Genomic DNA, 23,083 nt, shown 5'->3' with positions numbered 1-23,083 from the left:
GGACTATTGTTTTATATGTAGATGTGTTTATGGGTAATATGACTCTACTGGGGAGGACTATTGTTTTATATGTAGATGTGTTTATGGGTAATATGACTCTACTGGGGTGGACTATTGTTTTATATGTAGATGTGTTTATGGGTAATATGACTCTACTGGGGGGGACTATTGTTTTATATGTAGATGTGTTTATGGGTAATATGACTCTACTGGGGAGGACTATTGTTTTATATGTAGATGTGTTTATGGGTAATATGACTCTACTGGGGAGGACTATTGTTTTATATGTAGATGTGTTTATGGGTAATATGACTCTACTGGGGTGGACTATTGTTTTATATGTAGATGTGTTTATGGGTAATATGACTCTACTGGGGGGGACTATTGTTTTATATGTAGATGTGTTTATGGGTAATATGACTCTACTGGGGAGGACTATTGTTTTATATGTAGATGTGTTTATGGGTAATATGACTCTACTGGGGAGGACTATTGTTTTATATGTAGATGTGTTTATGGGTAATATGACTCTACTGGGGTGGACTATTGTTTTATATGTAGATGTGTTTATGGGTAATATGACTCTACTGGGGAGGACTATTGTTTTATATGTAGATGTGTTTATGGGTAATATGACTCTACTGGGGAGGACTATTGTTTTATATGTAGATGTGTTTATGGGTAATATGACTCTACTGGGGTGGACTATTGTTTTATATGTAGATGTGTTTATGGGTAATATGACTCTACTGGGGTGGACTATTGTTTTATATGTAGATGTGTTTATGGGTAATATGACTCTACTGGGGAGGACTATTGTTTTATATGTAGATGTGTTTATGGGTAATATGACTCTACTGGGGAGGACTATTGTTTTATATGTAGATGTGTTTATGGGTAATATGACTCTACTGGGGTGGACTATTGTTTTATATGTAGATGTGTTTATGGGTAATATGACTCTACTGGGGAGGACTATTGTTTTATATGTAGATGTGTTTATGGGTAATATGACTCTACTGGGGAGGACTATTGTTTTATATGTAGATGTGTTTATGGGTAATATGACTCTACTGGGGTGGACTATTGTTTTATATGTAGATGTGTTTATGGGTAATATGACTCTACTGGGGTGGACTATTGTTTTATATGTAGGTGTGTTTATGGGTAATATGACTCTACTGGGGAGGACTATTGTTTTATATGTAGATGTGTTTATGGGTAATATGACTGATCCTACTGGGGAGGACTATTGTTTTATATGTAGATGTGTTTATGGGTAATAATACTGACTCTACTGGGGAGGACTATTGTTTTATATGTAGATGTGTTTATGGGTAATATGACTCTACTGGGGAGGACTATTGTTTTATATGTAGATGTGTTTATGGGTAATATGACTCTACTGGGGAGGACTATTGTTTTATATGTAGATGTGTTTATGGGTAATATGACTCTACTGGGGTGGACTATTGTTTTATATGTAGATGTGTTTATGGGTAATATGACTCTACTGGGGTGGACTATTGTTTTATATGTAGATGTGTTTATGGGTAATATGACTCTACTGGGGAGGACTATTGTTTTATATGTAGATGTGTTTATGGGTAATATGACTCTACTGGGGAGGACTATTGTTTTATATGTAGATGTGTTTATGGGTAATATGACTCTACTGGGGAGGACTATTGTTTTATATGTAGATGTGTTTATGGGTAATATGACTGATCTACTGGGGAGGACTATTGTTTTATATGTAGATGTGTTTATGGGTAATATGACTCTACTGGGGTGGACTATTGTTTTATATGTAGATGTGTTTATGGGTAATATGACTCTACTGGGGTGGACTATTGTTTTATATGTAGATGTGTTTATGGGTAATATGACTCTACTGGGGAGGACTATTGTTTTATATGTAGATGTGTTTATGGGTAATATGACTCTACTGGGGAGGACTATTGTTTTATATGTAGATGTGTTTATGGGTAATATGACTCTACTGGGGTGGACTATTGTTTTATATGTAGATGTGTTTATGGGTAATATGACTCTACTGGGGAGGACTATTGTTTTATATGTAGATGTGTTTATGGGTAATATGACTCTACTGGGGAGGACTATTGTTTTATATGTAGATGTGTTTATGGGTAATATGACTCTACTGGGGAGGACTATTGTTTTATATGTAGATGTGTTTATGGGTAATATGACTCTACTGGGGTGGACTATTGTTTTATATGTAGATGTGTTTATGGGTAATATGACTGATCCACTGGGGAGGACTATTGTTTTATATGTAGATGTGTTTATGGGTAATATGACTCTACTGGGGAGGACTATTGTTTTATATGTAGATGTGTTTATGGGTAATATGACTCTACTGGGGTGGACTATTGTTTTATATGTAGATGTGTTTATGGGTAATATGACTCTACTGGGGTGGACTATTGTTTTATATGTAGATGTGTTTATGGGTAATATGACTCTACTGGGGAGGACTATTGTTTTATATGTAGATGTGTTTATGGGTAATATGACTCTACTGGGGAGGACTATTGTTTTATATGTAGATGTGTTTATGGGTAATATGACTCTACTGGGGTGGACTATTGTTTTATATGTAGATGTGTTTATGGGTAATATGACTCTACTGGGGAGGACTATTGTTTTATATGTAGATGTGTTTATGGGTAATATGACTCTACTGGGGTGGACTATTGTTTTATATGTAGATGTGTTTATGGGTAATATGACTCTACTGGGGTGGACTATTGTTTTATATGTAGATGTGTTTATGGGTAATATGACTCTACTGGGGTGGACTATTGTTTTATATGTAGATGTGTTTATGGGTAATATGACTCTACTGGGGAGGACTATTGTTTTATATGTAGATGTGTTTATGGGTAATATGACTCTACTGGGGAGGACTATTGTTTTATATGTAGATGTGTTTATGGGTAATATGACTCTACTGGGGTGGACTATTGTTTTATATGTAGATGTGTTTATGGGTAATATGACTCTACTGGGGAGGACTATTGTTTTATATGTAGATGTGTTTATGGGTAATATGACTCTACTGGGGAGGACTATTGTTTTATATGTAGATGTGTTTATGGGTAATATGACTCTACTGGGGTGGACTATTGTTTTATATGTAGATGTGTTTATGGGTAATATGACTCTACTGGGGAGGACTATTGTTTTATATGTAGATGTGTTTATGGGTAATATGACTCTACTGGGGAGGACTATTGTTTTATATGTAGATGTGTTTATGGGTAATATGACTGATCCACTGGGGAGGACTATTGTTTTATATGTAGGTGTGTTTATGGGTAATATGACTCTACTGGGGAGGACTATTGTTTTATATGTAGATGTGTTTATGGGTAATATGACTGATCCACTGGGGAGGACTATTGTTTTATATGTAGATGTGTTTATGGGTAATATGACTCTACTGGGGAGGACTATTGTTTTATATGTAGATGTGTTTATGGGTAATATGACTCTACTGGGGAGGACTATTGTTTTATATGTAGATGTGTTTATGGGTAATATGACTGATCCACTGGGGAGGACTATTGTTTTATATGTAGATGTGTTTATGGGTAATATGACTCTACTGGGGTGGACTATTGTTTTATATGTAGATGTGTTTATGGGTAATATGACTCTACTGGGGAGGACTATTGTTTTATATGTAGATGTGTTTATGGGTAATATGACTGATCCACTGGGGAGGACTATTGTTTTATATGTAGATGTGTTTATGGGTAATATGACTCTACTGGGGAGGACTATTGTTTTATATGTAGATGTGTTTATGGGTAATATGACTGATCTACTGGGGTGGACTATTGTTTTATATGTAGATGTGTTTATGGGTAATATGACTGATCTACTGGGGTGGACTATTGTTTTATATGTAGATGTGTTTATGGGTAATATGACTGATCCACTGGGGAGGACTATTGTTTTATATGTAGATGTGTTTATGGGTAATATGACTGATCCACTGGGGAGGACTATTGTTTTATATGTAGATGTGTTTATGGGTAATATGACTCTACTGGGGTGGACTATTGTTTTATATGTAGATGTGTTTATGGGTAATATGACTGATCCACTGGGGAGGACTATTGTTTTATATGTAGATGTGTTTATGGGTAATATGACTGATCCACTGGGGAGGACTATTGTTTTATATGTAGATGTGTTTATGGGTAATATGACTGATCCACTGGGGAGGACTATTGTTTTATATGTAGATGTGTTTATGGGTAATATGACTCTACTGGGGTGGACTATTGTTTTATATGTAGATGTGTTTATGGGTAATATGACTCTACTGGGGAGGACTATTGTTTTATATGTAGATGTGTTTATGGGTAATATGACTCTACTGGGGAGGACTATTGTTTTATATGTAGATGTTTTTATGGGTAATATGACTCTACTGGGGTGGACTATTGTTTTATATGTAGATGTGTTTATGGGTAATATGACTCTACTGGGGTGGACTATTGTTTCATATGTAGATGTGTTTATGGGTAATATGACTCTACTGGGGAGGACTATTGTTTTATATGTAGATGTGTTTATGGGTAATATGACTCTACTGGGGAGGACTATTGTTTTATATGTAGATGTGTTTATGGGTAATATGACTCTACTGGGGAGGACTATTGTTTTATATGTAGATGTGTTTATGGGTAATATGACTCTACTGGGGAGGACTATTGTTTTATATGTAGATGTGTTTATGGGTAATATGACTCTACTGGGGTGGACTATTGTTTTATATGTAGATGTGTTTATGGGTAATATGACTCTACTGGGGAGGACTATTGTTTTATATGTAGATGTGTTTATGGGTAATATGACTCTACTGGGGTGGACTATTGTTTTATATGTAGATGTGTTTATGGGTAATATGACTCTACTGGGGTGGACTATTGTTTTATATGTAGATGTGTTTATGGGTAATATGACTCTACTGGGGAGGACTATTGTTTTATATGTAGATGTGTTTATGGGTAATATGACTCTACTGGGGAGGACTATTGTTTTATATGTAGATGTGTTTATGGGTAATATGACTCTACTGGGGAGGACTATTGTTTTATATGTAGATGTGTTTATGGGTAATATGACTCTACTGGGGTGGACTATTGTTTTATATGTAGATGTGTTTATGGGTAATATGACTCTACTGGGGTGGACTATTGTTTTATATGTAGATGTGTTTATGGGTAATATGACTCTACTGGGGAGGACTATTGTTTTATATGTAGATGTGTTTATGGGTAATATGACTCTACTGGGGAGGACTATTGTTTTATATGTAGATGTGTTTATGGGTAATATGACTCTACTGGGGAGGACTATTGTTTTATATGTAGATGTGTTTATGGGTAATATGACTCTACTGGGGAGGACTATTGTTTTATATGTAGATGTGTTTATGGGTAATATGACTCTACTGGGGAGGACTATTGTTTTATATGTAGATGTGTTTATGGGTAATATGACTCTACTGGGGAGGACTATTGTTTTAATGTAGATGTGTTTATGGGTAATATGACTCTACTGGGGTGGACTATTGTTTTATATGTAGATGTGTTTATGGGTAATATGACTGATCCACTGGGGAGGACTATTGTTTTATATGTAGATGTGTTTATGGGTAATATGACTCTACTGGGGAGGACTATTGTTTTATATGTAGATGTGTTTATGGGTAATATGACTCTACTGGGGAGGACTATTGTTTTATATGTAGATGTGTTTATGGGTAATATGACTCTACTGGGGAGGACTATTGTTTTATATGTAGATGTGTTTATGGGTAATATGACTGATCCACTGGGGAGGACTATTGTTTTATATGTAGATGTGTTTATGGGTAATATGACTCTACTGGGGAGGACTATTGTTTTATATGTAGATGTGTTTATGGGTAATATCTACTGGGGAGGACTATTGTTTTATATGTAGATGTGTTTATGGGTAATATGACTCTACTGGGGAGGACTATTGTTTTATATGTAGATGTGTTTATGGGTAATATGACTCTACTGGGGAGGACTATTGTTTTATATGTAGATGTGTTTATGGGTAATATGACTCTACTGGGGAGGACTATTGTTTTATATGTAGATGTGTTTATGGGTAATATGACTCTACTGGGGAGGACTATTGTTTTATATGTAGATGTGTTTATGGGTAATATGACTCTACTGGGGAGGACTATTGTTTTATATGTAGATGTGTTTATGGGTAATATGATACTGGGGAGGACTATTGTTTTATATGTAGATGTGTTTATGGGTAATATGACTCTACTGGGGAGGACTATTGTTTTATATGTAGATGTGTTTATGGGTAATATGACTCTACTGGGGAGGACTATTGTTTTATATGTAGATGTGTTTATGGGTAATATGACTCTACTGGGGAGGACTATTGTTTTATATGTAGATGTGTTTATGGGTAATATGACTCTACTGGGGAGGACTATTGTTTTATATGTAGATGTGTTTATGGGTAATATGACTGATCCACTGGGGAGGACTATTGTTTTATATGTAGATGTGTTTATGGGTAATATGACTCTACTGGGGAGGACTATTGTTTTATATGTAGATGTGTTTATGGGTAATATGACTGATCTACTGGGGTGGACTATTGTTTTATATGTAGATGTGTTTATGGGTAATATGACTCTACTGGGGAGGACTATTGTTTTATATGTAGATGTGTTTATGGGTAATATGACTCTACTGGGGAGGACTATTGTTTTATATGTAGATGTGTTTATGGGTAATATGACTCTACTGGGGAGGACTATTGTTTTATATGTAGATGTGTTTATGGGTAATATGACTGATCTACTGGGGTGGACTATTGTTTTATATGTAGATGTGTTTATGGGTAATATGACTCTACTGGGGTGGACTATTGTTATATATGTAGATGTGTTTATGGGTAATATGACTCTACTGGGGTGGACTATTGTTTTATATGTAGATGTGTTCATGGGTAATATGACTCTACTGGGGAGGACTATTGTTTTATATGTAGATGTGTTTATGGGTAATATGACTCTACTGGGGTGGACTATTGTTTTATATGTAGATGTGTTTATGGGTAATATGACTCTACTGGGGAGGACTATTGTTTTATATGTAGATGTGTTTATGGGTAATATGACTCTACTGGGGAGGACTATTGTTTTATATGTAGATGTGTTTATGGGTAATATGACTCTACTGGGGAGGACTATTGTTTTATATGTAGATGTGTTTATGGGTAATATGACTCTACTGGGGAGGACTATTGTTTTATATGTAGATGTGTTCATGGGTAATATGACTCTACTGGGGTGGACTATTGTTTTATATGTAGATGTGTTTATGGGTAATATGACTCTACTGGGGTGGACTATTGTTTTATATGTAGATGTGTTTATGGGTAATATGACTGATCCACTGGGGAGGACTATTGTTTTATATGTAGATGTGTTTATGGGTAATATGACTCTACTGGGGAGGACTATTGTTTTATATGTAGATGTGTTTATGGGTAATATGACTCTACTGGGGTGGACTATTGTTATATATGTAGATGTGTTTATGGGTAATATGACTCTACTGGGGAGGACTATTGTTTTATATGTAGATGTGTTTATGGGTAATATGACTCTACTGGGGTGGACTATTGTTATATATGTAGATGTGTTTATGGGTAATATGACTGATCCACTGGGGAGGACTATTGTTTTATATGTAGATGTGTTTATGGGTAATATGACTCTACTGGGGTGGACTATTGTTATATATGTAGATGTGTTTATGGGTAATATGACTCTACTGGGGAGGACTATTGTTTTATATGTAGATGTGTTTATGGGTAATATGACTCTACTGGGGAGGACTATTGTTTTATATGTAGATGTGTTTATGGGTAATATGACTCTACTGGGGAGGACTATTGTTTTAATGTAGATGTGTTTATGGGTAATATGACTCTACTGGGGAGGACTATTGTTATATATGTAGATGTGTTTATGGGTAATATGACTCTACTGGGGAGGACTATTGTTTTAATGTAGATGTGTTTATGGGTAATATGACTCTACTGGGGTGGACTATTGTTTTATATGTAGATGTGTTTATGGGTAATATGACTGATCCACTGGGGAGGACTATTGTTTTATATGTAGATGTGTTTATGGGTAATATGACTCTACTGGGGAGGACTATTGTTTTATATGTAGATGTGTTTATGGGTAATATGACTCTACTGGGGAGGACTATTGTTTTATATGTAGATGTGTTTATGGGTAATATGACTCTACTGGGGAGGACTATTGTTTTATATGTAGATGTGTTTATGGGTAATATGACTGATCCACTGGGGAGGACTATTGTTTTATATGTAGATGTGTTTATGGGTAATATGACTCTACTGGGGAGGACTATTGTTTTATATGTAGATGTGTTTATGGGTAATATGACTCTACTGGGGAGGACTATTGTTTTATATGTAGATGTGTTTATGGGTAATATGACTCTACTGGGGAGGACTATTGTTTTATATGTAGGTGTGTTTATGGGTAATATGACTCTACTGGGGAGGACTATTGTTTTATATGTAGATGTGTTTATGGGTAATATGACTCTACTGGGGTGGACTATTGTTTTATATGTAGATGTGTTTATGGGTAATATGACTCTACTGGGGAGGACTATTGTTTTATATGTAGATGTTTTTATGGGTAATATGACTGATCCACTGGGGAGGACTATTGTTTTATATGTAGATGTGTTTATGGGTAATATGACTCTACTGGGGAGGACTATTGTTTTATATGTAGATGTGTTTATGGGTAATATGACTCTACTGGGGAGGACTATTGTTTTATATGTAGATGTGTTTATGGGTAATATGACTCTACTGGGGAGGACTATTGTTTTATATGTAGATGTGTTTATGGGTAATATGACTCTACTGGGGAGGACTATTGTTTTATATGTAGATGTGTTTATGGGTAATATGACTGATCCACTGGGGAGGACTATTGTTTTATATGTAGATGTGTTTATGGGTAATATGACTCTACTGGGGTGGACTATTGTTTTATATGTAGATGTGTTTATGGGTAATATGACTGATCTACTGGGGTGGACTATTGTTTTATATGTAGATGTGTTTATGGGTAATATGACTCTACTGGGGAGGACTATTGTTTTATATGTAGATGTGTTTATGGGTAATATGACTCTACTGGGGAGGACTATTGTTTTATATGTAGATGTGTTTATGGGTAATATGACTCTACTGGGGAGGACTATTGTTTTATATGTAGATGTGTTTATGGGTAATATGACTGATCTACTGGGGTGGACTATTGTTATATATGTAGATGTGTTTATGGGTAATATGACTCTACTGGGGTGGACTATTGTTATATATGTAGATGTGTTTATGGGTAATATGACTCTACTGGGGTGGACTATTGTTTTATATGTAGATGTGTTTATGGGTAATATGACTCTACTGGGGTGGACTATTGTTTTATATGTAGATGTGTTCATGGGTAATATGACTCTACTGGGGAGGACTATTGTTTTATATGTAGATGTGTTTATGGGTAATATGACTCTACTGGGGTGGACTATTGTTTTATATGTAGATGTGTTTATGGGTAATATGACTCTACTGGGGAGGACTATTGTTTTATATGTAGATGTGTTTATGGGTAATATGACTCTACTGGGGAGGACTATTGTTTTATATGTAGATGTGTTTATGGGTAATATGACTCTACTGGGGAGGACTATTGTTTTATATGTAGATGTGTTTATGGGTAATATGACTCTACTGGGGAGGACTATTGTTTTATATGTAGATGTGTTCATGGGTAATATGACTCTACTGGGGTGGACTATTGTTTTATATGTAGATGTGTTTATGGGTAATATGACTCTACTGGGGTGGACTATTGTTTTATATGTAGATGTGTTTATGGGTAATATGACTGATCCACTGGGGAGGACTATTGTTTTATATGTAGATGTGTTTATGGGTAATATGACTCTACTGGGGAGGACTATTGTTTTATATGTAGATGTGTTTATGGGTAATATGACTCTACTGGGGTGGACTATTGTTATATATGTAGATGTGTTTATGGGTAATATGACTCTACTGGGGAGGACTATTGTTTTATATGTAGATGTGTTTATGGGTAATATGACTCTACTGGGGTGGACTATTGTTATATATGTAGATGTGTTTATGGGTAATATGACTGATCCACTGGGGAGGACTATTGTTTTATATGTAGATGTGTTTATGGGTAATATGACTCTACTGGGGTGGACTATTGTTATATATGTAGATGTGTTTATGGGTAATATGACTCTACTGGGGAGGACTATTGTTTTATATGTAGATGTGTTTATGGGTAATATGACTCTACTGGGGAGGACTATTGTTTTATATGTAGATGTGTTTATGGGTAATATGACTCTACTGGGGAGGACTATTGTTTTAATGTAGATGTGTTTATGGGTAATATGACTCTACTGGGGAGGACTATTGTTATATATGTAGATGTGTTTATGGGTAATATGACTCTACTGGGGAGGACTATTGTTTTATATGTAGATGTGTTTATGGGTAATATGATTCTACTGGGGTGGACTATTGTTTTATATGTAGATGTGTTTATGGGTAATATGACTCTACTGGGGAGGACTATTGTTTTATATGTAGGTGTTTTAAAGGTCTTATTAACAGGTTTGTCTATGTACTCAGGTAAGGCTGTTGTGACCAGGACCACTGTGTTGGAGGTGAAATCCTCGGGAGGAGGAGTGGGGACGGGAGGAAGCTCCATGTTGATGCATTCCACTAGCTCCACCTCCAGCAGTTCTGGGGGCGGGGCAGCCATGCTGTCATCAGGAGGCGCCGCGATGGTGTCCGTCAGGGGACCAGCCATGCTGTCATCAGGAAGCCCCGCAATGGTGTCTGGCAGCGGATCAGCCACGGCGCAATCAGGAGGAGGCACGGCGCCATCAGGAGGAGGCACGGCGCCATCAGGAGGAGGCACGGCGCCATCAGCAGGAGGCACGGCGCCATCAGCAGGAGGCACGGCGCCATCAGCAGGAGGCACGGCCCCATCAGCAGGAGGCACGGCCCCATCAGCAGGAGGCACGGCCCCATCAGCAGGAGGCACGGCCCCATCAGGAGGAGGCACGGCGCCATCAGGAGGAGGCACGGCGCCATCAGCAGGCGGCACGGCGCCATCAGCAGGCGGCACGGCGCCATCAGCAGGCGGCACAGCGCCATCAGCAGGCGGCACGGCGCCATCGGGAGGCACGGCGCCATCAGCAGGAGGCACGGCCCCATCAGGAGGCGGCACGGCGCCATCAGCAAGCGGCACGGCCCCATCAGCAGGAGGCACGGCGCCATCAGCAGGAGGCACGGCGCCATCAGCAAGCGGCACGGCCCCATCAGCAGGAGGCACGGCGCCATCAGCAGGAGGCACGGCGCCATCAGCAGGAGGCACGGCGCCATCAGCAGGAGGCACGGCGCCATCAGCAGGAGGCACGGCGCCATCAGCAAGCAGCACGGCCCCATCCGCAGGAGGCACGGCCCCATCAGCAGGAGGCACGGCGCCATCAGTAGGAGGCACGGCCCCATCAGCAGGAGGCACGGCCCCATCAGCAGGAGGCACGGCCCCATCAGCAGGAGGCACGGCGCCATCAGCAGGAGGCACGGCGCCATCAGCAGGAGGCACGGCGCCATCAGCAGGCGGCACGGCGCCATCAGCAGGAGGCACGGCGCCATCAGGAGGCGGCACGGCGCCAGCAGCAGGCGGCACGGCGCCATCGGGAGGCGGCACGGCGCCATCGGGAGGCGGCACGGCGCCATCGGGAGGCGGCACGGCGCCATCAGCAGGAGGCACGGCGCCATCAGCAGGAGGCACGGCGCCATCAGCAAGCGGCACGGCCCCATCAGCAGGAGGCACGGCGCCATCAGCAAGCGGCACGGCCCCATCAGCAGGAGGCACGGCCCCATCAGCAGGAGGCACGGCCCCATCAGCAGGAGGCACGGCCCCATCAGGAGGAGGCACGGCGCCATCAGGAGGAGGCACGGCGCCATCAGGAGGAGGCACGGCGCCATCAGCAGGAGGCACGGCGCCATCAGCAGGAGGCACGGCGCCATCAGCAGGCGGCACGGCGCCAGCAGCAGGCGGCACGGCGCCAGCAGCAGGCGGCACAGCGCCATCAGCAGGAGGCACGGCGCCATCAGGAGGCGGCACGGCGCCATCGGGAGGCACGGCCCCATCAGCAGGAGGCACGGCGCCATCAGCAGGAGGCACGGCGCCATCAGCAGGAGGCACGGCGCCATCAGCAGGTGGGGGACCAGCTCTGATGTCATCAGGAGGCGTCGCAATGGTGTCCGGTGGGGGACCAGCTCTGATGTCATCCGGAGGAGCCGCGATGGTTTCCAGCGGGGGCCCAGCCACGGTGTCATCAGGAGGTGCTGCGATGGTGTCATCGGGCGGGGGCATGACCGTGTCCGGTAGCAACTCGTCTTCCACCAGCGTGTTGACCAGCTCCACCATGGAAGGTGAACATAGAGATATAATAACTAGACCAGCTCCACCATGGAAGGTGAACATAGAGATATAATAACTAGACCAGCTCCACCATGGAAGGTTAACATAGAGATATAATAACTAGACCAGCTCCACCATGGAAGGTTAACATAGAGATATAATAACTAGACCAGCGCCACCATGGAAGGTGAACATAGAGATATAATAACTAGACCAGCTTCACCATGGAAGGTGAGGATAGAGATATTACAACATTGAAAAAAAAAGATTTTGCTACTCAATGTCTCTCTCTCCATCTCTCTCTTCCAGGTAAAGTCTCTACTGGTGATATTGCCATAGTTCCCATATAGTGATTCCCTTCTCTGATTCACGTCACAACACTCTCCAGGACCACGGAACCCCCTACACACACACACACACACACACACACACACACACACACACACACACACACACACACACACACACACACACACACACACACACACACACACACACACACACACACACACACACACACACACGACGTGTAGCCTCTCTCTACTACTAACACACAGCTCACCTGGCAGAACACACACAGTCCACATTCTGACCTGAACATCACGACGTGTAGCCTCTCTCTACTACTAACACACAGCTCACCTGGCAGAACACACACAGTCCACATTCTGACCTGAACATCATGACGTGTAGCCTCTCTCTACTACTAACACACAGCTCACCTGGCAGAACACACACAGTCCACATTCTGACCTGAACATCATGACGTGTAGCCTCTCTCTACTACTAACACACAGCTCACCTGGCAGAACACACACAGTCCACATTCTGACCTGAACATCATGACGTGTAGCCTCTCTCTACTACTAACACACAGCTCACCTGGCAGAACACACACAGTCCACATTCTGACCTGAACATCATGACGTGTAGCCTCTCTCTACTACTAACACACAGCTCACCTGGCAGAACACACACAGTCCACATTCTGACCTGAACATCATGACGTGTAGCCTCTCTCTACTACTAACACACAGCTCACCTGGCAGAACACACACAGTCCACATTCTGACCTGAACATCATGACGTGTAGCCTCTCTCTACTACTAACACACAGCTCACCTGGCAGAACACACACAGTCCACATTCTGACCTGAACATCATGACGTGTAGCCTCTCTCTACTACTAACACACAGCTCACCTGGCAGAACACACACAGTCCACATTCTGACCTGAACATCACGACGTGTCGCCTCTCTCTACTACTAACACACAGCTCACCTGGCAGAACACACACAGTCCACATTCTGACCTGAACATCATGACGTGTAGCCTCTCTCTACTACTAACACACAGCTCACCTGGCAGAACACACACAGTCCACATTCTGACCTGAACATCATGACGTGTAGCCTCTCTCTACTACTAACACACAGCTCACCTGGCAGAACACACACAGTCCACATTCTGACCTGAACATCATGACGTGTAGCCTCTCTCTACTACTAACACACAGCTCACCTGGCAGAACACACACAGTCCACATTCTGACCTGAACATCATGACGTGTAGCCTCTCTCTACTACTAACACACAGCTCACCTGGCAGAACACACACAGTCCACATTCTGACCTGAACATCATGACGTGTAGCCTCTCTCTACTACTAACACACAGCTCACCTGGCAGAACACACACAGTCCACATTCTGACCTGAACATCATGACGTGTAGCCTCTCTCTACTACTAACACACAGCTCACCTGGCAGAACACACACAGTCCACATTCTGACCTGAACATCACGACGTGTCGCCTCTCTCTACTACTAACACACAGCTCACCTGGCAGAACACACACAGTCCACATTCTGACCTGAACATCATGACGTGTAGCCTCTCTCTACTACTAACACACAGCTCACCTGGCAGAACACACACAGTCCACATTCTGACCTGAACATCATGACGTGTAGCCTCTCTCTACTACTAACACACAGCTCACCTGGCAGAACACACACAGTCCACATTCTGACCTGAACATCATGACGTGTAGCCTCTCTCTACTACTAACACACAGCTCACCTGGCAGAACACACACAGTCCACATTCTGACCTGAACATCACGACGTGTCGCTTCTCTCTCTTCTGTTTAATTTAAATTACATTTGACGTTTCCATTTATAATAAAAACCTGACCCTACAATGAGATGTTGTTTTTCTTTGTGTTTCATTATTAAAGATGACGCTGCATTGATCGTGTGTTAAATCAAAGTGTTGGACTAGTAACCGGAAGGTTGCAAGTTCAAACCCCTGAGCTGACAAGGTACAAATCTGTCGTTCTGCCCCTGAACAGGCAGTTAACCGACTGTTCCTAGACCAGTTAACCCACTGTTCCTAGACCAGTTAACCCACTGTTCCTAGACCAGTTAACCCACTGTTCCTAGGCCGTCATTGTAAATAAGAATTTGTTCTTAACTGACTTGCCTAGTTAAATAAAGGTTAAATAAATATATATTTTTTTAAAGGATTATGATCTATGATACATGTTGTCTTTTAGATTAGAATGAATGGGATTCAATGGGCAGGGGAACCTGATCCCAGATCAGCACTCTGACAACCTTCATGAATACCAGGGCCCAGGAGAAGAGATGTAATCTGGGGCCGAGAAACTAGTTTTTGTGGGCTGTTTTCACAGATGAGATGAATCCAGGAGCCGGTTTAATCCTGACTAGGGTTACTTGAGTCTAAATGTGGTTGAATGAACATCAACTGACCTCAGACTACATGCTCCCTCCTGATCTTTTATTTTTTATTTAACTAAGTCAGTTAAAGAACTCATTCTTATTCACAATGACGGCCTACCCCCGGCCAAAACCGAACGACGCTGGGCCAATGGTGCTCCGCCCTACGGGACTCCCAATCACAGCCGGATGTGATGCAGGCTGGATCTGTGACTTTACATTTATAAACTGGTGTCCCAGACACAGATTAAACCCAGTCCTGGAAGAAACACCAATCTCCATTCAAAGGGTGTTGAAGACATATAAATGTATGAACTCTGGTTTAGTGAAGTCCAAATCCACACAGCGATAATTCTATGACTCAGTATGTTTGTTTTAGTGGTTTTATTGCGCCATCCTCAAGACTTGACAGATATGACAACCAGACTAACAGAAACCCTCTCGGGTACATCTACAGATGAAACATCAGTCTATCACTTTTAAATTGTTACATTTCGACTATTTGACTAATGATACAAGTTAAGCATTTTCACACACACCATAGTGTCATACAGACAACATGGTGAGCAATTATACACTACCGACTGATATCAAGCTGAATGTAAAAGCTGCTCGCAAACGACAGAAAATACATGTATAAATAATGACAAATAAATACACAACGGAGACGACAACGAGTGGAGAACCTTCTAGTCAGTGTGACAGAAATAAAACTGTTTATCTGTAAACAATGAATAATGATAAAGGAGAATAAAGTTACCACACTGCTACAGCGCTGCCATTGGCCAGGGTTAGATCTGCAGCGCTGCCATTGGCCAGGGTTAGATCTACACCGCTGCCATTGGCCAGTGTTAGATCTACAGCGCTGCCATTGGTCAGGGTTAGATCTACAGCGCTGCCATTGGCCAGGGTTAGATCTGCAGCGCTGCCATTGGCCAGGGTTAGATCTACACCGCTGCCATTGGCCAGTGTTAGATCTACAGCGCTGCCATTGGCCAGGGTTAGATCTACAGCGCTGCCATTGGCCAGGGTTAGATCTACAGCGCTGCCATTGGCCAGGGTTAGATCTACAGCGCAACTATTGGCCAGGGTTAGATCTACAGCGCTGCCATTGGCCAGGGTTAGATCTACAGCGCAGCTATTGGCCAGGGTTAGATCTACAGTGCTGCCATTGGCCAGGGTTAGATCTACAGCGCTGCCATTGGTCAGGGTGGTAACATGGATAACAGATCAGTGTGGTAACATGGATAACAGATCAGTGTGGTAACATGGTTAACAGATCAGTGTGGTAACATGGATAACAGATCAGTGTGGTAACATGGATAACAGATCAGTGTGGTAACATGGATAACAGGTGAGCGGCAGGTGAATAAAGCTAATATGTGTAGTAACCATATGACACCAGTAGGGGGCGGTGGTGTATTACAGTAAATACTGAGGCAAGAGCCCAATTCCAAATGGACATCTAACTGAAGGAGCTCTCTCACCACAGCAGCCCTCCGTACCCCTCTACTGTTCAGGGTCATATATAGTATTCCAGAACTAGGCCAGGTTGAGGTCAGCGGGGTCGGCGACAGCGTTATCAGAGGGGGTGTCCTCCAGGGAGGCCTCCACAGTGTTGTTCCATGGGCCGTCCGTCTGGGGGTCAGAGCTGTTGGCCGAGGGGGTCTCCCCGACCACCGGTCCCTGAGAGGGGGTCACCTCGGGGGCCTGGGAGGGGGTAGGTGGCCGGTTGGCTGGGAGATCTGAGGGGGAGTCAGAGATGGTGCTGGAGGGGATGTATGTGGCATTGGGTGTGTGTGAGGTGTTGGGTGTGTGTGTGGCGTTGGGTGTGTGTGAGGTGTTGGGTGTGTGTGTGGCGTTGGGTGTGTGTGTGGCATTGGGTGTGGCATTGGATGTGTGTGTGGGGGTAGGTGTGTGTGGTGGGGTTGGTTCCTGGGGGTCAGAGCAGACAGCCTCTCCCTCAGCTACGTACCACACCTCATTGTGTCTGTTCAGCAGCTTCAGAGGACTGGAGAGAAACACAGGAAATAATCAATACAGAGAGAGAGAGCGAGAGAGAGAGTGTTCATAAAGGAAGTGGGATAGAGAGCGACAGACAGACGGACAGACTCAATACTAAGAGAGAAAGAGGCGTATATGTGTATTTATGAGATCATAGTGTGTGTGTATATGAGATTAGTTTGTGTGTGTGTGTGCTTGTGTGTGTATCTGAGATGAGTGTATTTGTGTATAACTGAGATTAGTTTGTGTGTGTGTGTGTGTACATGCAAAAACGTGTGTGTGCATATGTGTGTGTGTCCAGGCCTACCTGTCGTAACCCACTCCGTAGTGGTAGGTGTGGTTGTAGTCAGCCTGGACCCTGGCCAGCTCCTTGGTCAGTAGGTGAGCGTGAAGCCTGGAGGTCACTGACAACATCCAGCCTCCGTAGCTACGCACGTACACATCCATAGAGGGCATCTCAGTAAAGTAGAGCTGGAGAGAGAGACATCCCAACAACAATAACACATTATAACATCACTGATAACATCCAGCCTGGATTAGTTCACACAGACATAATGACATGGCACAATTCCTTAGAATTCAAGTCATTATCCCCTCTGATAGAAATAACTCCAGAACCATAGAGCATTATCCCCACAGATATGTAGATGTTCAAGCATTTTCCCCACATATATATAGATCATAGAACAATATCCCCACAGATATATAGATCATACAGCATTATCCCCACAGATATATAGATCATACAGCATTATCCCCACAGATATATAGATCATAGAACAATATCCCCACAGATATATAGATCATACAGCATTATCCCCACAGATATATAGATCATACAGCATTATCCCCACAGATATATAGATAATAGATGCAGACCGGCCCCAGCTCCATAGCTGTCTACTGTAGAGCAGAAGAGAACATCTTGATTCATCATCTGTTGAGAACATCACTGTGTATACCTGCGTAGTGTAACGCTAGGAACGTCAAGTTCCTGGGTTCGAATCCCGCAAGGGTCGCACACACTCACATGCTAGAAATATATATAAATATACACACTCACATGCTAGAAATATATATAAATATCCACACTCACATGCTAGAAATATATATAAATATACACACTCACATGCTAGAAATATATATAAATATACACACTCACATGCTAGAAATATATATAAATATACACACTCACATGCTAGAAATATATATAAATATACACACTCACATGCTAGAAATATATATAAATATACACACTCACTACTACTGTCAGTGGCTTGGGATAAACACCTCTGGTAAAACGGCATACCTCATAATATTAATTGTGATGTGTTCGTTCCACCTGTTTCTGATTGGAGGGTTAGCCGGCCAGACTCACCTTGTCATTGGTAGGTGTGGGAGGCCTCTCCTGATAGGCTGCTGGCAGCAGGAAACTGAGGGTGTAGATGGCTGGTTCCCACATCCTGGTCTCCTCAGGGATCCTCACCAGGACTGGAGCAGTCATCTCCATCTGGAGACCTGGGACACACAGACACGCAGACACGCAGACACACAGACACACAGACACACAGCCATACACACAGACACAGAGACACACAGACACGCAGACACACAGATCCATTTAGAGGTGTGTAGTATTTAGACACACAGTGCATTCTGTAGAGGTACAATGTCCTCAAATGTGTAAATTCAGACACACAGGATTAACACACTCTCTCTCTCACCTATGTTGTTGTCTCCAGTGATGTACTAGAACAGTCTCTTACCTCTGTTGTTGTCTCCAGTAATGTACTAGAACAGTCTCTTACCTCCAGTGATGTACTAGAACAGTCTCTTACCTCCAGTGATGTACTAGAACAGTCTCTTACCTCCAGTGATGTACTGGAACAGTCTCTTACCTCTGTTGTTGTCTCCAGTGATGTACTAGAACAGTCTCTTACCTCCGTTGTTGTCTCCAGTAATGTACTAGAACAGTCTCTTACCTCCAGTGATGTACTAGAACAGTCTCTTACCTCCAGTGATATACTGGAACAGTCTCTTACCTCTGTTGTTGTCTCCAGTGATGTACTAGAACAGTCTCTTACCTCCGTTGTTGTCTCCAGTGATGTACTAGAACAGTCTCTTACCTCCAGTGATATACTAGAACAGTCTCTTACCTCCGTTGTTGGCCACAGTGATGTACTAGAACAGTCTCTTACCTCCAGTAATGTACTAGAACAGTCTCTTACCTCCAGTGATGTACCAGAACAGTCTCTTACCTCCAGTGATGTACTGGAACAGTCTCTTACCTCCGTTGTTGTCCCCAGTGATGTACTAGAACAGTCTCTTACCTCCAGTGATGTACTAGAACAGTCTCTTACCTCCAGTGATGTACTGGAACAGTCTCTTACCTCTGTTGTTGTCTCCAGTGATGTACTAGAACAGTCTCTTACCTCCGTTGTTGTCTCCAGTAATGTACTAGAACAGTCTCTTACCTCCAGTGATGTACTGGAACAGTCTCTTACCTCTGTTGTTGTCTCCAGTAATGTACTAGAACAGTCTCTTACCTCTGTTGTTGTCTCCAGTGATGTACTAGAACAGTCTCTTACCTCCGTTGTTGTCTCCAGTAATGTACTAGAACAGTCTCTTACCTCCGTTGTTGTCTCCAGTGATGTACTAGAACAGTCTCTTACCTCCAGTGATGTACTAGAACAGTCTCTTACCTCCAGTGATGTACTGGAACAGTCTCTTACCTCCAGTGATGTACTAGAACAGTCTCTTACCTCTGTTGTTGTCTCCAGTGATGTACTAGAACAGTCTCTTACCTCCAGTGATGTACTAGAACAGTCTCTTACCTCCAGTGATGTACTGGAACAGTCTCTTACCTCCAGTGATGTACTAGAACAGTCTCTTACCTCTGTTGTTGTCTCCAGTGATGTACTGGAACAGTCTCTTACCTCCAGTGATGTACTAGAACAGTCTCTTACCTCTGTTGTTGTCTCCAGTGATGTACTGGAACAGTCTCTTACCTCCAGTGATGTACTAGAACAGTCTCTTACCTCTGTTGTTGTCTCCAGTGATGTACTAGAACAGTCTCTTACCTCCAGTGATGTACTAGAACAGTCTCTTACCTCCAGTGATGTACTGGAACAGTCTCTTACCTCTGTTGTTGTCTCCAGTGATGTACTAGAACAGTCTCTTACCTCCGTTGTTGTCTCCAGTAATGTACTAGAACAGTCTCTTACCTCCAGTGATGTACTGGAACAGTCTCTTACCTCTGTTGTTGTCTCCAGTGATGTACTAGAACAGTCTCTTACCTCTGTTGTTGTCTCCAGTGATGTACTAGAACAGTCTCTTACCTCCAGTGATGTACTAGAACAGTCTCTTACCTCCAGTGATGTACTGGAACAGTCTCTTACCTCTGTTGTTGTCTCCAGTGATGTACTAGAACAGTCTCTTACCTCCGTTGTTGTCTCCAGTGATGTACTAGAACAGTCTCTTACCTCCGTTGTTGTCTCCAGTGATGTACTAGAACAGTCTCTTACCTCCAGTGATGTACTAGAACAGTCTCTTACCTCCAGTGATGTACTAGAACAGTCTCTTACCTCCAGTGATGTACTAGAACAGTCTCTTACCTCCAGTGATGTACTAGAACAGTCTCTTACCTCTGTTGTTGTCTCCAGTGATGTACTAGAACAGTCTCTTACCTCTGTTGTTGTCTCCAGTAATGTACTAGAACAGTCTCTTACCTCCAGTGATGTACTAGAACAGTCTCTTACCTCTGTTGTTGTCTCCAGTAATGTACTAGAACAGTCTCTTACCTCCAGTGATGTACTAGAACAGTCTCTTACCTCCGTTGTTGGCCCCAGTGATATACTGGAACAGTCTCTTACCTCCGTTGTTGTCCCCAGTGATGTACTGGAACAGTCTCTTACCTCCGTTGTTGGCCCCAGTGATATACTGGAACAGTCTCCTGAAGGCCATGGCTGCTCCCACCCCCATAAAGTAGGCCTCCGCATCCGTAGACACCCAACGAGTAGGACTGTAGTGACGGACCTGACAAACACACACATATTATTAAAGGAGATATTTTTAACATATAGGTGCAGGTGTCCATCTCTCTCTCTCTCTGTGTGTGTGTGTGTCCACTCACCTCATATTCGTCTGTTTTGCACACCAGCTCATACTCCAGACATTCCTTTGACTCGGTGCAGAAACTGGAGTTGTTGCTGGGGCTAGAGGACAGGAGATAGTAGGTTGTTAGTAGTGTATCATTCTAACACACTACTAACACACTCCATCACACACACACACACACACACACACACACACACACACACACACACACACACACACACACACACACACACGGTAAGGGGGTGTCATTGAAAAGGAGAGATTGTCTTACCCGACGCCACCTTCAGCACCAACTGAAACCATTAGAGCCACCAGCATCACCAGCCCTGGGAACAACTCCCTGAGGACACACACAGTTGTTCATATCCACTGTCTATTGGTGTGTGTGTGATGATGTGTGTGTATTGGTGTGTGTGTGATGGTGTATGATGGTGTGTGTGTGATGGTGTGTGTGATGGTATGTGATGGTATGTGATCGCGTGTGATGGTGTGTGTGTGTGTGATGGTGTGTGAAGGTTTGTGTGTGTGTGATGGTGTGTGAAGGTTTGTGTGTGTGATGGTGTGTGTGTGATGGTGTGTGTGTGTGTGTGATGGTGTGTGTGTGTGTGTGTGATGGTTTGTGTGTGAGGGTGTGTGTGTGTGTGTGATGGTGTGTGTGAGGGTGTGTGATGGTGTTTGTGATGGTGTGTGTGTGTGATGGTGTGTGTGTGTGTGTGTGATGGTGTTTTCTGCAAAGGTACAATGGGGCACATTATCCTCTGAGAGGGAGAGAGAGCTGGGAGGTGTGTGTGTGTGAGAGAGAGAAAGAGAGAAATAGAGAGAGAGAGAGATTTTGCTGCAGCGTCATTCTCTCTCTGCACCAGCCACAGCATCAGCAGCAGAACAGGCGATCTGAGGTCACGGTGGAAAAGATAATGATGCCAATGGTCTTAACTAGATCCTTATCAACCACTAACTGACCTACTGCAGGGCAGAAACAATCCCGTTACTCAACTCAGCTAGCAACCGTTATTTAACGGCTGGAAGCGAGCCAACGGTGGCGTTTCAATGCGGTAGACACACGGTGCTTGCCTTTCCTCAGCCAGGACCCGGTTAAATATTGATGCAGCGGACCGAAACATGAGAGGAGGTGGCTCAGAAACAGACTCGCTCTCTCGCTCTTTCTATCGCTCTCTCTCTACGTGAGATGCGCAAGCAATGCGTCATTTTGCTGCTCAGGTCAATGTCACACCCACTTTACACTTTCTTTCTCATATTTTGTTATACAACTACAAAAATGACTTCAAAAACAATACCCATAGAAGTACTCTCGTCCCACACACGTTGCAGTCAAACAAATAAACCTAACTAAAATTGTCCCATTTGCTTTAATTAAACCAATATGCAGTAATAAATACTAGCCCAACAGTCCGCTGAACAGCAGCAACATGCAGAATGAGAACTCACATTGTGAAGAGGAATGTCCTGTCCGGTGTCCGTTATCCGCCGGTGAAATATGACTAGGCTACTGCGTGCTTTGTGCGCTCTGGAGGATGACGACAGTCACCCGGTTAGATCAGCAGTAGCTTTATAGTGTACT

The 23,083-nt window shown here is 42.9% G+C and overlaps 3 protein-coding genes across 3 annotated transcripts in view; 1 reads left to right on the top strand and 2 right to left on the bottom strand.

The window, feature by feature from the left end:
• Positions 1-13,089, top strand: part of LOC139424211 (keratin, type I cytoskeletal 9-like) — a 31,198-nt gene extending 18,109 nt beyond the window's left edge. Inside the window, exons 8-9 of the mRNA XM_071175889.1 lie at positions 10,837-12,654; positions 12,953-13,089. Of these exons, the coding sequence (XP_071031990.1) occupies positions 10,837-12,654; positions 12,953-12,993 (1,859 nt within the window). The 3' untranslated portion in view covers positions 12,994-13,089. The remainder of the gene's footprint in view (positions 1-10,836; positions 12,655-12,952) is intronic.
• A 2,664-nt stretch (positions 13,090-15,753) lies between these two features.
• Positions 15,754-23,083, bottom strand: LOC139424324 (heme-binding protein 1-like). The gene is made up of 7 exons (XM_071176038.1): positions 22,951-23,083; positions 21,776-21,844; positions 21,521-21,602; positions 21,303-21,423; positions 18,767-18,906; positions 17,696-17,859; positions 15,754-17,395 (listed from the first exon to the last, which is right to left on the bottom strand). Coding segments are annotated over exons 1-7 (1,047 nt in total). The 5' UTR covers positions 22,953-23,083; the 3' UTR covers positions 15,754-16,926.
• On the bottom strand, positions 16,141-16,910 carry LOC139424209 (uncharacterized protein in mobD 3'region-like). Its single transcript, XM_071175888.1, has 2 exons — positions 16,855-16,910; positions 16,141-16,579 (listed from the first exon to the last, which is right to left on the bottom strand). The coding sequence occupies exons 1-2, from the start codon at positions 16,908-16,910 to the stop codon at positions 16,141-16,143; spliced, it is 495 nt and encodes a 164-aa protein (XP_071031989.1).

Source organism: Oncorhynchus clarkii, chromosome 13 (genome assembly GCF_045791955.1).
Source record: "Oncorhynchus clarkii lewisi isolate Uvic-CL-2024 chromosome 13, UVic_Ocla_1.0, whole genome shotgun sequence".
Taxonomy (NCBI): Eukaryota; Metazoa; Chordata; class Actinopteri; order Salmoniformes; family Salmonidae; genus Oncorhynchus; species Oncorhynchus clarkii.
Note: the sequence above shows the minus strand (reverse complement) of the source record. Positions and strands in the feature narration are given on the sequence as shown.

Coding starts and splice junctions, on each gene's coding strand:
- LOC139424324 (XM_071176038.1), bottom strand. Junction 18,907..21,302: donor CACTGGGGCCAACAACGGAG/GTAAGAGACTGT, acceptor TGTGTGTCCCAG/GTCTCCAGATGGAGATGACT. Junction 17,396..17,695: donor TACGGAGTGGGTTACGACAG/GTAGGCCTGGAC, acceptor GTTTCTCTCCAG/TCCTCTGAAGCTGCTGAACA.
- LOC139424209 (XM_071175888.1), bottom strand. CDS start 16,910: ATGACCCTGAACAGTAGAGGGGTACGGAGGGCTGCTGTGGTGAGAGAG. Junction 16,580..16,854: donor GTGGTGAGAGAGCTCCTTCA/GTTAGATGTCCA, acceptor GACCAATGGCAG/CGCTGTAGATCTAACCCTGG.